At 46.1% G+C, this 18,360-nt stretch overlaps 1 protein-coding gene across 1 annotated transcript in view; it reads left to right on the plus strand.

Annotated features, from left to right (window-relative positions):
• Positions 1-17,935: 17,935 nt before the first annotated feature.
• Positions 17,936-18,360, plus strand: part of MAP3K4 (mitogen-activated protein kinase kinase kinase 4) — a 112,718-nt gene continuing 112,293 nt past the window's right edge. Inside the window, exon 1 of the mRNA XM_042940231.1 lies at positions 17,936-18,213. Coding sequence (XP_042796165.1) covers positions 18,080-18,213 — 134 coding nt within the window. The 5' untranslated portion in view covers positions 17,936-18,079. The remainder of the gene's footprint in view (positions 18,214-18,360) is intronic.

The raw sequence follows: 18,360 nt of genomic DNA on the forward strand, positions 1-18,360 counted from the left end.
CGATGAACACGAGTGAGGTGGTCAAGGTCAACGTCAACGGTGATAAGGCCCCTTGGTATGATGTGAAGAGAAGGGCACTTCATCTGTGGTCTTCCTCCTTCACATCCATAACTGTGGTCTAACTGTGGGGAAAATGTCAGACAGACCCCAGTTGCTGGATTTCCTGCAAAATACCTGACCACTACTCGAAACCGTCATCAAAAACAAGGAACGTGAGGAACTGTTCCAGCCATAAGGTACCCAAGGACATGTGAGGACCAAAGGTAATATAGTATCCAGGATGGGATCCTGGAATGGAAAAAGGACATTAGGAAATCTGAATAAAGTATGAGCTTTAGTTAATAATAATGCATCAACGGTTGTTCGTTATTTGTGACAGACATACAATACTGATGTAAGATGTGAATGAAGAGGGGAAAATAGGTTTGGGGGATATGGCAACTCTGTATTATCTTCACAACTTTTCTGTTAAGTCCAAAACTATTTTAAAATAAAAATTAATTTAAAAAAGGCCATTAACAGACCACCCAGAGGAGCCAGTATGGCTTTCTTTACTATCTGTTGTGCCATTTAACAATCTGATTCCAGGCCACCCCTGCTTCGGTTCTCTCACTCAGATTCCCTACCTGGTGACCTTTCTCTGGACCTTCCTTGAGGACCAAAGCATCTCCTAAAACATCTTTTATGTTGTTCTGCATATCTGGCACCAGGCCTGAAGCTTGCTCGAGTCATTGGAATCCGTGTCCAGCCCAGAACAGAGTCCCACGCAGGTGCAGTAGAAGACATTAGCCTTCTCAACACCTGCCTCGTATCTGTCTTTTGTGCCTTATGTGTCTCCCTGTGGTTTTTCAGCACAGAAGCTGTAAATTCCAGCCACCAGCTCCACGTGCCAGCCACAGCGATACCAGCCTTGCAGTCTGGAGGCAAAGTGGGGGAAGCTTCGCAGGGGTCAGCCCCAGGGGAAGAGAGGGCAGTAGGGGCCGGTGGACAGGTCCACTGTTGGGTAGTCACGTGGTGGCAGCAGCATCGTTGGCCAACCAGTTCTGTAGCAAGCTTTGTTCCCAGACGTGAAGCCCTCAACCTGGTCCTTCAGCCTTCCTGGCAATACTGAAGCCACATGGCGTTGCATAAAATTGTCTCTTGAAAAAGGACACACACGCATGAGACTGCACAAATCTTAAGACTATACTTTGATGGATTTTCACGAAGGGGATCAATCCTTACCAGCATTCATATCAATAAACAAAGCCCTAGAAACCCTTCATTTCCCGTCAGGTGCCTTGGCAGTCACTGGTGCCCCTAGAAGGAAATCACTATCCTGACTTCTCACACCGTTCATTAGTTTTGCCTGTGTTTCGAATGTTAAGAAGGTGGAATCGTGGTGTTGGGCTTCTTCATTTTGCAGTTGAGAGGCCTCCGTGTTCCGTGTTGTTGTCGGTCATTCACTCTCATTCAGATGCTGTTTCCCACTGGAGGAATATACGTATCACAATCCCTGTGTCCATTCCACTGGGCACGGACATGTGGCTTGGGTCCAGACGTGGCTCCTACGAATAGGGCTGTCGTGAACATTGTTGTACATGTCTTGGAGGCCAGTATTTAAAGACAAATACGTTTTCTGTTTTTCCTATGTCAGTTAAAATGAGTTTTCATTGTTTTTAACTAGAAGCTCTGAGGGGGGCCTGGGTGGCTCAATCAGTTAAGCATCCGACTCTCGATTTCGGCTCAGGTCGTGATTCTCACTGTTCGCGAAATCGAGACACACGTCAGGCTCTGCGCTGTCAGACTCTCTCTGGGACTCTCTCTCTCCCTCTCTCTCTCTCAAAATAAACAAGTTAATTTTAAAAAAAGAGCTCTGATATCCAGAAACATCAGTGTTGTTACATCTCCAGATGCTCTGGCCATTTCAAAGCTGAAAAGCTAAAGACGCTTCGGACAGTGAAGGTAGAGTGACACGGTGGTGTTAAATGTGACGATTCTTTTTATGATGACAGTTCCGGAGCGTGATCTATTGTTTGTGTTTTAAGTTTTATTTTAATTCCAGCATAGTTACATACAGTATAATGTTAACGTTGGAGGTGCCATATAGTGATTCAACAGTTGCATACATCACTGAGTGATCCTCATGACAAGTGCCCTCCTTAATCCCCGTCACCTATTTCCCCGATCCCCTCCCCTCTGGTAACCATCAGTGTGTTCTCTATAGTTGAGTCTGTGTCTTGCTTTGTCTCTCTGCCTCTTATTTTTTTCCCTTTGTTCATTTGTTTTGTCTAAAGTGCTATCCTTATATTTAAACTTTGATATTGATTTTAAAGGTCATTTTGTATCTGCTCCTGCTTTTTTCTTTTTTAATATTTACTTCATTTTAAGAGGAAGAGAAAGAGAGTGTAGGGGAGGGGCAGAGAGAGAGGGAGACAGAGAATCCCAAGCAGGCTCCAAGCTGTCAGCACAGAGCCTGTTGTGGGGCTCGAACTCACGAATCGTGAGATCATGACCTACACCAAAGTCAGATGCTTAACCAACTGAGCCACCCAGGCACCCCTGCTCATGCTTTTTTATTTTTATTTATTTATTTTTTTTATCTTACAAAGTTTTTTGGCCAAAAGCAATACATTTCTACCTTGATCAGATGATGCCAGTCTTTAACAGGATAAAAAAAGTTACGAACAGCCGTGTCCTTTACCCATCTCTACTCAAGAAACTGTATGTGTTCCTGTTCCAGTGTCCATCAGATCAACACTGGACATTGTACCACATTTTAGATTCACTTTCTTGTGAATCTGAAACAATCGAGTCTGAGTCTTAAAAATAGTGTATGTCTTGAAGAGCTTAATCCAATGTCCAACGATGGTGGCTGATTAATTAAACTGATATTTGCATTATAAAGAAATACTGGAGTAAGCTGTGAGAGCACTTTTAAAACAAGGTGCAATTGGGCCAGTACTTTGATTTTCTTTGGCTCAGCTTGAAAGAGAAAGGAATCAGAGTAGCAGACTGGCTCAGGGAGGTAGCGATTGCATTTTGTTGGTGGTGACAAGAATCGTTCATACGGTAGATTAAAACGGACTATTTTAAGGGCTTGGTCTTTTTCCAAGTAATAAGTGCCCACGTTGTTATAACCCAGCGATTTGTTATGAATGATTTTTAGTGCTGTCAAGACACTGAAGTTGAGTTATTGTTTATTCGTATCGCTGCAGGTCAGGTCTGCAAGGAAACAGCTGTATTTTATAATTTGTTAGCAGGTAGATTAGAATGATGTTAATACTTAGCTCTTTCTCTGTGTGTTTTATAGTGGAAAGAACTTCGGAGTCAAATATACATGGATTCATATCCTGGTTCATTGGCTTTGTGACCTTGAGTCACGTAGTGACGTAGGTAATGTCTCCCAAGCCTCAGGTCCTACAAATGAAAATGGGTTAGTGAAACACTTATTTCCAGGGTGTTCAGAAGGCTTAGATGAAATAATGCATATAAAATGCCTACACCGTGCTTAGCGTGAAGTAGCTAATAAATACTAATTTCAGCAGCAAATTCTACTGGATTTAATTAATTTATTTTTTTGATATTCATCTTCTTTCTCTGCTTCAGACATCTTCCTTAACTTAATTCCTAGATGTTTCTTCATTGATTAGCGTATTACGTGATTTTACTTGTCTGTACTGGGCAAAGCAAACCTTCAGGTGTCATCCCTGACCACACCGCTTAGGGATCCTGCCCCCTCATGGGTCCTTGCTGGTGCCACATCACTCCCATCCCACTCCGCCCTCGAAGCCACAAACAATTGGGCCACAGTTGGCCATCCGACTCAAGAGAAACAAATCCGTGAGCTGGCCAGTGACAAACGGTCTTCAAAATTGGGTTGGGCCAAAACAGTGATGTCTGTAGGGAATATGAATGGGTGAATGCTGGGGTAGCAGCTAAAAGGATGTCATGAGTGAGAGTCAGGGCCATGCGGTCTGAGACTGTAAGAGAGAAAAGCTGTGATTAGTAGAGGAAGCGGCCAGGAGACAGAACGGCGGGAGAGCCGGGAGAGGCCAAGCCCTCGTGGGCCCTGCATGAGTCCCCAGGCCTGTTTCGTACCTCAGGTTCCATTTCCATTTTCCTTGTGTCCTTACGATAAGCCCCACTTTTCCTGAGTTGATTAAAGCATGCTTCTGTTCCTTGCAGCCAAAACAATCTGAATAGAAACTCTCTGCTGGGCATACAGAAAACACAGCCCTCCAGTGAAAACTATAACTCGCTCGTGCCAGGTCTCCTGGGAACCTTCAAAATCACTGGCTTTGAGGGGGTAATTAAGGACACTATAGCATGAAGAATGAGGTGTCTGTCATTTAAAGGTTAGGCTTAAGACCATGGTATTTTTAGAATCAGATATAATGTCAGAATGGAGAATAGGGAGGGGGTGGAGCCAGTGACCCCGCACGGATTCCTGATGAATGAGCTTCAGTAAGCCATGTCTCTACCTACCTGCCTGTGTGGTCACAGGGAGAGAGCATGGAGAACCTGGGCTGAACGATGGTGGCTGAGCGAATGCATAACAACGTTACGTGGCAGAGAGTCTCAGACATTCATTTGAGATCAGTCTATGTCAGGGCCAGATGTTGGGGGGAGGACGGGAAAGTGACAGCACTGAACAAAACACGAGTGCCTTTTGCTCGTGTGTTTGCTAACAGCCCATGTGTCAAATTTGATGAAATGCATTCGTGAGCCCCTGCCAGACGTTCAAGAAAGCAGCTGTGAGTTCTCATCCTGTGAACTCGATGAGCCACCCGAACAATTTAGCTGATGGTGCTGAGTATCAGTTTATGCTGAGACAGGGTGTGGGCTGCCTCCTTCCGTGGGCCATTTGCCTTTTGGACAGCTCGCGGGAACACGTGTAGAGATACAGAGGGCATGTAGGGCATTTTAGGAGAAGCAGGAGTCTGCAGTCAACGCTGACACATTTATGCATCCACTCAGAGTTCTAAGTGGTTTGAACTATTTTTTCTAATTTATTTTACTCATTTGATCTTTGCTAGATAGGTTTCTTTGCAAATACTTGCTTAGCACCTGCTCTGCAAAGTCCAGCAGAGAATTTCCAGTTAGTATTTGTAACATTTTTCTCCACTTTGCATTTCTTCCATTACGAACTCTCTCAGGTCAGGGATTTTGTCTTTTCCGTTTGTGAATCCCAGTGTTGGGGGGTGGGGAGCGGCCAGTGCCTGGCTCACAAAAAGAGCTCAAAATACAGCTACTGAATTAATAACTTTGTGATATGTTGATCTTCAAAAGGAATTCGATCCTTTAAAGTTGGTTTTACATAATTGAAGCAGAGAGCATTTAGAAAGTGAATGCACAAAGCATCTGAGTTCATATGCTGGCTCTCGTGTTTATTAGCCGTACCCCGACGGGGGACCTGACCTCCGAGCCTCGATCCTAACCTGTACGATGAGGAAGGATGGAGTGTGTATGAGGTTCCTGGAACAGAGTGGTGCTGGTGGTCACCGATACAAGCATTCTAAGAGCGGAATGGTTGAGAAGGAGGATTTTAGAATCAGATCAGATCTCCGCTCGACCACTGTCTTGCTGTGTGGCCCATGTAAGGCATATGGCACTCTGCTTCGCACACAGCGGGTGAGTGATAAATTAGTATCATTATGAATAATAAAAGACAATTATCATTATGGCTGTTACTAGTATTAAATTACTTCTCTAAAAGGACGTACAAAACAGAGATATTCAAATCCATTTGGAAGGAGGAGAAATAAATTTTAGAGGACCTCAGAACGAGAAGATCTCTATAATCGAGCACCAAATTTAGCTTTGGGTTTCCTGGCAACTAATGCAACAATAAGAAATACAACAGTTTATGTAATTTTTTTTTTATCAGTTATAACTAGTCAACCAGTGCTGCGCTGTCTAATATGGTAACCAGTAGCCACGTGGGGCTGTGATTGAGTCTTTGAAAAGTGGCTCGTCTAAATTGAGATGTGCTATAAAAGTAAAATACGCTGGATTGTGAAGACTTAGTATGAAAAAGTATATATCTCATGAATAAAGTTTTATATTGATTACATGTTGAGGTTATGGTATTTTGGTTATTTGGACTAAATAAAATATATTTATTATTAAAATTGATTCTACCTGTTTCTTTTTATTTTTTTTTGATGTGGCTGATTAGAAACTTTATATATGGTGCACCTTTGTGACTTGCATTATATCTCTAGAGAGGATGCTAAACTTCTTTTACTCTCACTATTTTAAGTGGAACTTATATAACTTATATTTTATGTTCATATGAAATATGTAATATGTCATTATATAATTACATTATAATATCACTGTATAAATATGTAATATAATGAAATATTTAATATCAAGTATATAGTATTAACGTATAAATACGTAATCATATACAATATAGTTCATAGTAAACTAAATATAAAGTATATTATATATTGAGTTCAGCAAAGAACGTGGTCACCATCAGAGCATAGAACAAGTAACAATTTGAGATACACGTTAGAGATCTGGCTTTATCACGATTATATTCACTGAGATGTTTTGAGGCAAATATGAAAGATTTCAATGATCCCTCGTATCTCTGCCTGCGTTGTACCACCGGATGGTCTGGGGCCTTGGGGTTAGCTTTTTATGTTTGTCAGAAATTGGCTCCAAATACAAACAAGACTGGTTATGACTGGTTGTGATGTGAAAATAGATACCCTATTAACTTTCGCCTTTGGAGACCCCAGCTCATAACTAATCCTGACTACTGATACTGATTACATCTAGGTCATTCTCTATGAGATGCCCGGAAGCTAACAGTTGCCCTGGAGCTGAGCGGGCCTCAGTGAAGACTGAGCCCTATGCTTTTTTTTTTTTTTACCTGAGTATTAATTCAGTCTTTTCCACGTGCTAGTTGCTGAGGAGGATGCAAAAGAAATGTAAATGTGTGTTTTGGTCCCCCAAAAGATCGCCGTCCAGCTCGGGGACAAATGCACCGGAGACCATCACGTCAGAAGCAAAGGCAGTGCCCAGGGAAGTGGCAGAATGAGGCACGAATACAGGAGCCCAGGAAGGGAGAGGCGGGCCACCTGGGGAGGCTGAGGACTTTGTCACAGAGGAGGTGGGGCTTGGGCGGGAGCCAGCAGGATGGGCAGGAGGTAAGCAGACCTTACTGCCTGACATTGTTACTTAATTGTTACCCACACTCGTCTTATCTCCCAGCCAGATTGCACAGTCTCAGGGGAGAGTGACCTTTCCCTCCATAACCGGCACAGAGCCGTGCATACAGTAAGTGACTAATAATCTCCCCTGGAATGAGGTTGTCAAGAGGTTAATCTGCAAGGATTGAAATTGCTAATGTTGATAATGGGACCTCTCTTTAAAAAACCTTAAAAAAATGTGTTAATTGTCCTGTAAACCTTTCGTATCATCATGATAAAGCCGGAGATTTGTTTCCAGTGCTTATCTTAAACGATTGTGCTGTGCTCTGAAGTTGGCGGTGTTCTTAACCTCCACATGAGCATTTTTTTAGAAAACAGCTTTTGTCTCCATCTCAAGAGCCACTTTTAGGGAGGGGGAGGCTGATTTGCTAGGCACGTCCTAGAGAAACTGGCTGAGGAGTTGTTTTTTTTAAAAAATTTTAATAATTAGAGGAGATCATTGAATTTGGAAGCCTGATAGCTGCGGGCAGTGGACCCTGGACACCAGATGTAAGCGTGTTGAGACGTGTGTGTGTGGTGTCCATTCCAGCAGAGTACGTGGCTGAGGGACTCCCTGTCCTGCCTACCTTGCCGGACTCGGGGAACAGAGGGGCGATGGGGCGGGGAGCAAGGAAGGACCTGGGGAAGCTTGCATGGGGAGGACGGGGGTGTGCCTTATTCCTCCGTTTTCACTTGAACTAACCACTTCCGTTTCATTATCGCTAAGCACCTTGGTTTCAGTGTTTTCCAAAGAGGAAATGGGAGCAAACCCAGCACCCAGATACAGTGACCACAACACTCTCCCACACATCTGCCCTCGCGTGGCCGGGGTGTTTGGCCGGTTCATAAACACGCCATGGTGATGACCTAATAATAACAGAAGTGTCACGACCTGGCAGGCGGCAGGGGACATGAAGACGTTTGGCCTGAAATCCTCTGACGTGTCCAAGGCTCACACTCGGCTTCTGCTTTTCACCCAGTTCCCCAGCACCCAGCGGAACGGGACCCGGGAGGCGCTGTGACTGGGGATCTGGTATGAATGAATCACGGCAGAGACTGCCAACCGAGAGGGAGATTTACGGTCTCCAGCCTTGAGTTCTCCAAGTTTCAGACGTGGACAGGGGCTAAAAGTCTCTCCTGACGTGGCCCGGGCTGCAGGCCCAGGCAGACGTCGTCACTCCCTCTGTGCTGCTGCTAGGGAACCGCAGCGACTTCTCAATGACGTTTAATCCGTCCTCTTGTTGTGATCCTTTGTGTCGCACCGAGATTCTAAAATTAAGACTGGAAACTGAGAAGAATACCTTCGGGGCCCTCCAGCCGCCACCACGTTTGCACACAAAGCACGGACTGACATTTGAAATCCTTTACTTTCTAATTCCCAGCCAGGGGCTCACCCTTATCACCACGGCCTCCGGACCGTGTCTGAGCCCCAACCCTGCACGCAGCTCTGCTCCCTGTCTTGCCTGTCCCCCAGTGCCCAACACCCTTTCCACCTGTGGCATCCGCTTGGGCTCAGGGCCCTCCAGTGCCCCTCCTGCCTGAAGCTGTTGCTCAGCAGTTTCCTTCCAGAAAGGCCCACACGTAGTGCTTTATGCCAGACGTGTTTGGTGAGATGGACACTTTTGACCGGTCTAGATCTGCAGTCAGTGGGTCGGCACGACGTCTTAAACTCGCTTTGCTGCACCAAGGGGATTTGTTTCAAATATAGATGCCTGGGTCCTACCCCCTTGGGTTCTGATTCATGGATTCCTAGATGGGGCCCAGTGATTTGCATTTCCATGTAGAGCTTCCAGTGCTGGGGGTAGAAAGATCCTCTTTGGAGAAACACACCTAAGATGTACCACCCTGCCCCTGCCTCCTCTCTCCTGACCCTTTCCTATTTAGCCCTCTCTCAGTGCCGGCCTCAATGAGATCCCTATGTGATGGTTAATTTTATGTGACAGCGTCGCTGGGCTGCACTACCCAGATAGGTGATCAACATTATTCTGAATGTTTCTGTGAAGGTGTCTGGGATTAGATAATACTCAAATTGGTAGACTTTGAGGAAAGCGATTGCCTTCCATAGCGTGGGTGGGCCTCATCTAATCAGTTGCCGGCATGCATAGAACAAAAGCCTGACCTCTCCTGAGTGTGAGGGAATTCTGTTGGAAGATGGCCTTTGGATTTCATCTGTAACATTTGCTCTCCCCTGGGTTTCCAGTCTGCCAGCCCACAGTGCAGACTTTGGACTTGTCAACCTCCTTAATCTTGGAAACCAATTTCTTAAAATCTTTCTCTCTCCGTACACACACACACACACCCACATACATTTTTCTCATTTTTCTTATCGGTTCTGTTTCTCTGCTCTCTGATACACCCTGTGAGAATTTGAACTCCACTCCTTCTCACTGCAAAGTATATATAGTCAACCCCCATGCCAGAATCTCCCAGAACAAGGCCCAAACCTATCTGAACAACCCAGAAGCCCTTAAAAATGCATGTTCCCAGTCTTCCTCCCGAGGCTCTGACCCAGCAGAGCCTGGTGGGCCATGAAGTCTGCACTTACAGAATTCTTGGTGATATTTCGGTATGTGACCCTAATTCGTCTCAGCATGTGAGTTGCAATAGGGTAGAGCATGGTGAAAGGCACCGAAGTACGTAAGAACCAATCCGTCTAGCAAGGAGTCTACAATGCAAGTGAGGACTCCCATTGTGCAGTGTTTTGGAGTGACAAGGACCACCATGACCCGTTGCATGGGGTTGAACACGGTCACCCTTAAATTCACGTCCTTGCCAGAACCTCAGAGTATGACCCTGTGAGAAATAGGGTTGTTACCAATGTAATTAATTAAGGTGAGGTCCTACTGGAGCAGGGTGGGCCCTTAATCCGTTATGAGTGTCGTCCTTATGAGAAGAGACCACAGAGACAGACAGAAGACAGCCACGTGGCGGGAAGCCGAGTTGCTGGCTGCCACCAGAATCCATGACAGTGACATGAACAGACTCTTCCTCTGAGCCCCAAGAAGGAAGCAACTTTGCTGACCCCTCGATTCTGGACTTCTGGCCATCAGAAGTGTGAGAGAATAAATTGTTGTCTTAAGCCCTGCTGTTTGTGGTACCTGGGGATTATGGAGGCCCTGGGATACTCCTACACCCAGCTGCCTATAAACAACTAGAAAATCGGTCAGAATATCTTGAGCCACTGTTTGCAGGCACTGGATGACTGGCAGCACAGGTCTGTGACCCATGGGGGGAGGCAAAAAACAGGGTGGGGCAGCACCCTTGTGAACACCCAATGCAGTCAAGGCTATGCTGGAAAGTTCTGTGTTTGCAGGGCCTCTTGGGTCCCCACTGGGCGACATTTCCCGTGAGGACCAGCGGCTGGTTATCCAGACCTCTGTATTCCCAGCTTGAGGCCACGCAATGTTGTTCAGATTGGGCCCTGAGTAAATCATTGAGGAATACTCTTAGACCGTGTTTCCTAAGCCATCCTGCGGTTGAAGGTTGGGGTCCGTGACCGTGGTTCTGACCCTGGCTGGACATTAGAATCACCTGAGCAATTTTCTCAGCCTGTGGATGCTGGGGACCTGTCCCAGACCAGTTAATCTCAGATGTAGAAGAGGGGTGGGATCCAAGCATTAATGTGTTTAAGACGTCCCCAGGTAGTTCTGCCCTGCAGCCAAACGGAAGACCCATTGATCTAGATCTTAACTTTCCAAACTTCTTTTAATAATCCTGCTCAAACCTAATGTAAACTGATTTTTTCCCCCACAGGTGACTTATGACTTATTCCTCCACTCTACTAGAAGTGCATTCTGCCCTGAATTATCCCAAGCAGGTGGCATTTTGTTTCATGGCTATGGTCATGTTGGTGTCCTCCCACCCAGACCAGGCACTTTTTGCTTTGGCTTTCGAATTCTGTGATTAGTTTAAGCAAAACTACTGTAATCGGATCTGAATTGTCAAGTAAACCATTGTCAGAAAGATCTTCCTGTGGAGTCATTGCTAGCCTACACTACCCAAGTCTGAAGTGGAGGGGACAGGATGATGAATCTGGAAAAAAGCTTTTGAAGACTTTTTTGTTGCCATTTTTGGGGAGAACCACACAATAGCTGTTCTCAAATGCTGAACTTTTATTTTGCTTTGTCTTAGATAGAACATTGGGTAGACGTATTAAGGAGGCAGGTTTGGAATTATTATAAACATTGATTTTCAAAGAATAAGAGTTGTCAAAATACAGAAGAGACTGTCTTGTGAAACTGACAAATTCAAGCCTTGGACATGTCTGTACTTAATGAAGAGAAAAATCTTGCTCTGAGAAGGCGGTTAGATAGGTGGCTTTGAAGAATGGTTTTAATTCAAAGGTTTCCTGTTGCAAAACTACTCTGAAAATGTACACTTCAGAAGGATAGGTCTTTGACTTCTGGGAACTTATTTCTGGCCTTTGGTTATAAGTCTGTTGGCTCAAAATATTTCCGATGTGCATCAGAGTCGTATCTCAATAAAAATCAGTGTTTTAAACTCCATTTTAACATTTATCCATCACTATTGTTCTTTTACTTCAACCAGAATAAAGTCAGAACCTTTTATTTGTTGGTGTGTAAGTGTATATATACAAACAACCAAAGGGGTCATTAAGATTCTTCACTGTCAGTCTAAAAATCCAGGTTATTTCTGTTCCGTTCTTCTGTTTTGTGACTTGAAGCCTCACAGGATATGAAATAACATTGCTTTTACCCCTCATATTGAATGCCTGTTTTTTATGTAACTTTTCGTCTTTACTTGTGTTCACCTTGATTGTCTCTGACCCTTTAGAACGTCTGTTATACTTTAAAAAGCTGCCTTATGATGCTCCTTAGAGTCTTGAGTGATTTTTATCCAAGGCTTATTTCCCCAATTGGATCCATCCGTGTCTCTGTCTGTCCATATGTTCACTCATCCATCCAGTTCGTTTTTTCAACGGACATTTTACTGAACATGTACTACGAGCGGTGTGTTATTTTAGGTCCGGAAGAGACAGCAATAGCAAGAAGTATTTCCCGCTCTCTAGAAGGTCACAGGCGAGGAAAGACACATGTAATCAACCGAACGTATAGATGCAGATAGGGAGGTAGTGCTAAAGTGAGGATTTGCCCAAGATGTTTACCGGGACAGGGGCGCCTGGGTGGCTCAGTAGGCTGAGCATCTGACTTTTGATTTTGGCTCAGATCATGATCCTAGGGTCCTGGGATTGAGCCCTGTGTTGGGCCTCACACTGACAGCAGGGAGCCTGCTTGGGATTCTCTCTCCCTCTCTCTTTGCCCCTCCCCCAGTCAACCCCCCGCCCCCAAATAAGTAAACTTTTTAAAAAAATTTTAAAAAGATGTTACGGGGACATTAAGGCACCGCCCAGTTGTCAGGTTAGGACAGACGGGTGGTGGAGCTCAGAGATGTCTTTCCAGAGTGGTTTGGGAGAACCTTCATCTGCGTTTGCAAGGAGGAGTGACTTTGGCAGAAGAAAGCGAGGAGCAGAAGCCTCGGGCAGAGGGTCCAGGAGCTCGTCGCCGGTGTCATCCACTCCGTGTCCTGTGTGAAGTCCACGTGTAGGGACTGAAGGGATCTGAAATTCATTTGGGAAGTGCACTTGCAGGGGCATGGTTCTCTAAAGCTGGCACCTGGACGTCTGAAAGCGGAACGGAAGGGAGAGGATCTGGCAAGGTCTGTAGACGTTTTGGTGGGGAAATGAGAGCGCTGTTTGGCTAGCGAGAAGGGTGGGCTCCCCTGGGGATTTAAATGCTCAAAGCTCAGGTTGGCGGGACCCTGGAGAGCTGAACTGAGACTGCTGAGCAGGGCTGAAGAAGTGTATGCTCTCTTGACTTCTACTGTCTGCACTTCCAGAAGGAAATCGGGTGAAGGGCTCTTCCCTCTGTGCATCTCTGGAGCACACGCCCCCTTCTCTGGCCTGACTTTTCACAAGTTGGAGTACAATTCCTTTCCCTCTATTGTTCTCATTCATACTCCTGTAACCATTGAAAAGGAGAGTGACCTTTTTATCCATCGTTTAATGATTCCTTTGTACAGAGGAGAACGTCTGAAATAAGGGATGATTGGTGTCCGGCTGGACAAATAACAAGAACAGGCAAATCACCCCTCAGAAAACCCAGGGGAGATTTTACCTAACTCCTCAAGGGCGAAGCTTCAGTGTTCCAAGGACTAATTATCTTCTGTACGTATCCAATATGTTTTGTGTTTTACTAGTCAGAAATAGATGTCACTGTATCACTATGGAAAACAAAAGACCTATGTGTGTAATGCTCAGTTTAGCTTTTCTTCAATGGGAGTGAAGCTTTTATTGCTGTTTCTGAGCTGGACTTCCGTGGCATGTGCCAGAGTGGAAATAAGTCAGCCCTCCCTGGTCATGAGCAGATGAGGATGTCTGGGCTTTTGTGTTTCTGCCTCTGCAGAGCTGGGCAGGGCTCCAGGGAGCCACTGGAGAGGAGAGGGAATGGCTGGGGAAGTCTTCCTGTCTGTCTGTCTATCTATCCATCCATCCATTTATCTATGTGGCTATCTATCATCTGTCTATCCATCCGTCCATCCATCCATCCATCCATCCATCATCTATCATCTATCTATATCATCCATCCATCCATCCATCCATCATCTATTATCTATCTACCTACCTACCTACCAGTCTGAGGCTTCATAATAGGGGTAGCATGTGTCAAAATTGGGCCTAATATTCATAGTAAGCAAAGCTGAGAATGTTACATAGCTCAACCTCTAACTAAACTGGATCTTCAGTAAAACTTGAATCTAGCTTTTGTGACTCATTTTAAAGTAATGAAATTTAATAAGGGCAACGTGAACCCAGTCTTGAGGACAGAGAGAGGCACTCCTCTGCAGATTTTGTTGTCATTGTTTTTAAGAACATGATTAAAGGCAATGAGACCAGTCATGTGATAACAGGGATACATTTAGAGACAAAAATCTAACTGTAATAACAGTTCATCACTGTTAAAAATAACACCTACCTCCCGAGTGCAACACTGTTTACTAGTTCCTATGATGTATTGAACACTGTGCTGGCACCAGAGACAGCCAGGTGACACCGTGGTCCCCTCCCTCCAGGACGGTTCACTTGGTGGTGAGGAGTCACAGTGGCGGATGACAGAAGGCTCCGATCCTGAAGGAGCACATCTCTAGTGGAGAAGGCAGAAAAGGAATCTGTGGGCTGGAGGAGGTGGTGGGTGCTGTGGGGGCCAGCGGTCACTGCCCTTAAACTGAATATTTAGCACCAGTTACACAAGATGCCTTACATGATTGCTGAAACTTGTTTGGTTCCTGCTAAAACAGAGAGTACCCTTAAGTGGAAATTAAGATAACAAGAAGTCACTGCCAGATGCTGGTTTATATTCGTGGAGTATTTTTGTGCCTTGTGTGTATGTGTGTGTATATCAGCTCCATTAAAGTCAGCTGTCACACTTGGTTGGAATACCAACATCAAAGAATATATGGCATAATGCTGTTTACAGGAGAGGGATTTTTTTTTTTTTAATGTTTATTTACGTTTGAGAAAGAGACAGAGTGTGAGTGGGGGAGGAGCAGAGAGAGAGGGAGACACAATCTGAAGCAGGCTCCAGGCTCTGAGCTGTCAGCACAGAGCCCGATGCGGGGCTTGAACTCACGAACCGTGAGATCATGACCTGAGCTGAAGTTGGAAGCTTACTGACTGAGCCACCAGGCGCTCCTAGAGGGATTTATCTGCGTATATAACATTTAACATTTTTAATATGCCTTCCAAGAAGGCTTCTGGCCTGGAAAATTATACAGGAAAATTAAGTAGAGAACCAGAATTACAGAAAGCTGGGAAATACTTTGCTGGGATTTCTTCACACACTGGACATGGATTAGTAAGTGACATGTATATATATTACATATTATATAATATAATTACATATATATCACATATATATATAACATACATATATAACATATATGAACACATTTTTTAAATTATTGTTTGAATAGATGCCAGTTCTTAGCCTGCCAGAGTGCACGGCTCTCCCTCCTGCCCTGGGAGAGCACCAGCCAGGTAGAAAGGGTGGTGTCACAGCATAGGAACTGCTTGGGCACAATCCTAGTCATGGGACCAACTACGGAGCTTTTGAAGAACTCAGAAAGGCTTTTTATGGACTTTATTCTCATTGACAGCAATGAGATGCTAATAAAATGCATTAGGTAAGAGGGTGATGTGTTTGGATGCAGATGTGGGAAGATTAGTGTGGCCCCCGACTGCCGACTGCCGTGTGAGGGGCAGGGAGACCTGGAGGCTGGCTGTGATCTAGGTGACACATGATGGCGGGCTGAACTGGAGAATGGAGAGAAGTGCATGGATGCCACAGGGGAGGTAAAATTTGCCGGGATTTGGGACCCGCTAGTCAGGGGGCTAGTAAATATCATCGCATTCAGGATGTGGGTGTTTTTATTTTTCACATTAACGAACTATTATAGTTAGATTGCCTCTCACTCTCTGTTCTCAAGACTGAATTCACATAGCCCTTCATAAGTTTCTTTACTTTAAAATGAGTTACAGGGGCGCCTGGTGGTTCAGAACTCTGATTGAATCGAGGCTGCTACAGTTCACCACCAAGTCAGAGAGCACAGGTCAGGTGCAATTTTGAAGGGTGTGTGGATAAGAAGGAAACCCATTCAGATCTCAGAATCCGGAATAGTGGATTGCTGAAATGAGGTGGCCCAGAACAGGAGGTGAACACGAGGAATAAAAAAGGGGGGATGCCTAACACAAAATTACCTTAAGTGAAGAAAAACTTCACTGCACTTACATTGAATATTTAGTACTAGTTAACTGAGGTTTCTACACCTGGTGCCTTCGGTGATTAGTTAAATGTAAGTTCATTTGGGGTTCATGCTAAAATAGATAGCATCTTCAAGTGGAAATTAAAACAACAAACCACGCATCTCTCAAATGTTCGTCTATATATCAAATATAGACTTGCAAGCAAGCTTGGAGACCTGAAGATAGGCCACAGGCTCAGACAGTCCTCAGGAATTATTTGTGAACCAAGACTTATCCAAATAATAAATAAATAATTAATAGATACTTTAACACTTATTAAGTATTAAAATACTTAAATATGATTTAGTGAAGGTAAAGTTAACAGATTTGGTCATACAACTGTCTCAAAAGACAATTTGAAATTCAGTAAGTAAGAATGGTTGTATGCCCAAATCATTTAATCATCTTACCCAATCTTGGTGAAACTGCATTCTCCTCACAACCCTGGGTAGCTCAGTAGGTTAAGCGTGGGACTCTCGGTTTTCAGCTCAGGTCTTGATCTCATAGTTCCTGGGATGGAGTCCCATTCTGTTCTCTCTCCGCCCCTCCCTCACTTGTGCATGCACACACTCTCTCTATAAAAACAGCATTCCCCTCTCCAGTCTTTCCCAGCAGACATCTGCATAGCCGTTACACTGGCTGGGATGCTATATGCTCGCTTGTTTCTTTTTCTTTTTTCTTTCTCTTTGCCTTGCTTAACTAGGATGTTAGCTCGACCAGGAAAAGATACGGTCTGTTTTGCTCACTGCTATATCCTCACTATCTAGTACAGTTCCTAGCACATATATGCATTTGATAGGTATTTGTTGAATGAATGTTGTTGAATAAATAAAATGAATGTCAGTACAGACTACCGTGATACGGTAGATTGACGTAGAAATTTCTGGAAGGTACTTTGAGAGAAATATAGATAATTTCACAACTGCCTTTAAATATGATCATATTTAAAGTTTTCTATCTCAGCCAGTTTTCCTACCAACATTCATCCAACGCGTGTTTTACATATTCGAGCTCCACCGAATTAAGTTTTAAAAACCAGCACGTTTGAATGAACAGAAATATACTTAATTTTAAAAGATGCTGATTTTGAATTTACTCTGGACTTCACCCTGTGGGAAGTTTTGTAAATATGTGCAACTTAAAACTGTGAAGCCCCAAGTTCTCTCCAAGGGCACAGGATGCACTGGAATTTCAAGAGTATTGCTGTAACTCTGAAGAAATCTGTAGAATTCTTTTCTCCACACCGTAGCAGCACTCCCGCTCGGGTTTCCGGAAGATCAAAACCACCTTGTGATACTGAGGCGAGGTTAGATCAATGTTCTTTTCTGCCCTGTTGATAAGAGGGTAGCTTTAATGCTCTGCGTGTCCCGAGACTTTGTTTAGTCTCAGAAACCCGAGTTTCACGTGCAGGCGGAAGGCTGCACGTTCACCAGTGCGCCCCACCCTCCCCCGGACTCACGGGACCCTCGGAGCCCCCAGGCCCGCGTGTGGGTCGTGAGCGTCTGCGTTGCACTGAGCCCTATTTCTGAGCATGGCATCACCTTTGGCGGCGATCCATTTGCTAAACTTCACGGCGCCCTTCAAAGTCTCCGGTCGCCGCCTAATCCGGGCCGCGCGGCCCCTCCCGGGGTCCCCCGCGCCAGCCCCCCACCGGCCGCCCCGGGAGCAAGGGCGGGCACGGCCCGGCGCACACTCCCCGCTAGCGAAATCAGGTGGCCGTCGCGGGCCCCCGGCCCCCGGGCCAAGTGGCCCCGACGTGCCTCCCGGGCCGCCGCCTCGGTCGCCCACGCCGCCGGCCCCCGGCGCCGTTCCCCGCGCCCCTCCCCTCGCCGGCTCCCCGCCCGTCCGCTGCCGCGCCCGCCGCCGCCGCCGCCCTCGGAGGCTTGTCCCTCGCCGCCCGCCGTAGCCCGGCGCTGGCCGGTCGCCGTTCCCAAGATGGCCGCGGCGCGAGCGGCTCCTGCGGCGGGCTAGAGGCGGAGGCGGAGCCGAGTCACTCCCGCACTTCGGGGCTTCGGTTCCCCGCGCCAGGCTGCAGCTTACCGCCCGCCGCGGCCATGCGAGGCCCCGTGCACGGATGAGAGAAGCCGCCGCCGCCGCCGAGCTGGTCCCCCCGCCCGCCTTCGCCGTCACCCCCGCCATGGAGGAGCCGCCACCGCCGCCGCCGGGACCCGAGCCTGAGCCCGAGCCGGAGCGCTGCCGGCCGGCGAGGTGAGTGGGGGCTGCCGCAGCGGCCCGGCGCCGAAAGCCGGTCGCGGCCCGGCCTGAGCTCGGTCGGAGGCCAAGGGGGCGTGGGGGCCTGCGCTTCCCGCCAGGTGGTGAGGGCAGCATCCAGGCTCCGCGGCCCGGGTCAGAGGG

Source organism: Panthera leo, chromosome B2, assembly GCF_018350215.1.
Source record: "Panthera leo isolate Ple1 chromosome B2, P.leo_Ple1_pat1.1, whole genome shotgun sequence".
NCBI classification, from domain to species: Eukaryota; Metazoa; Chordata; class Mammalia; order Carnivora; family Felidae; genus Panthera; species Panthera leo.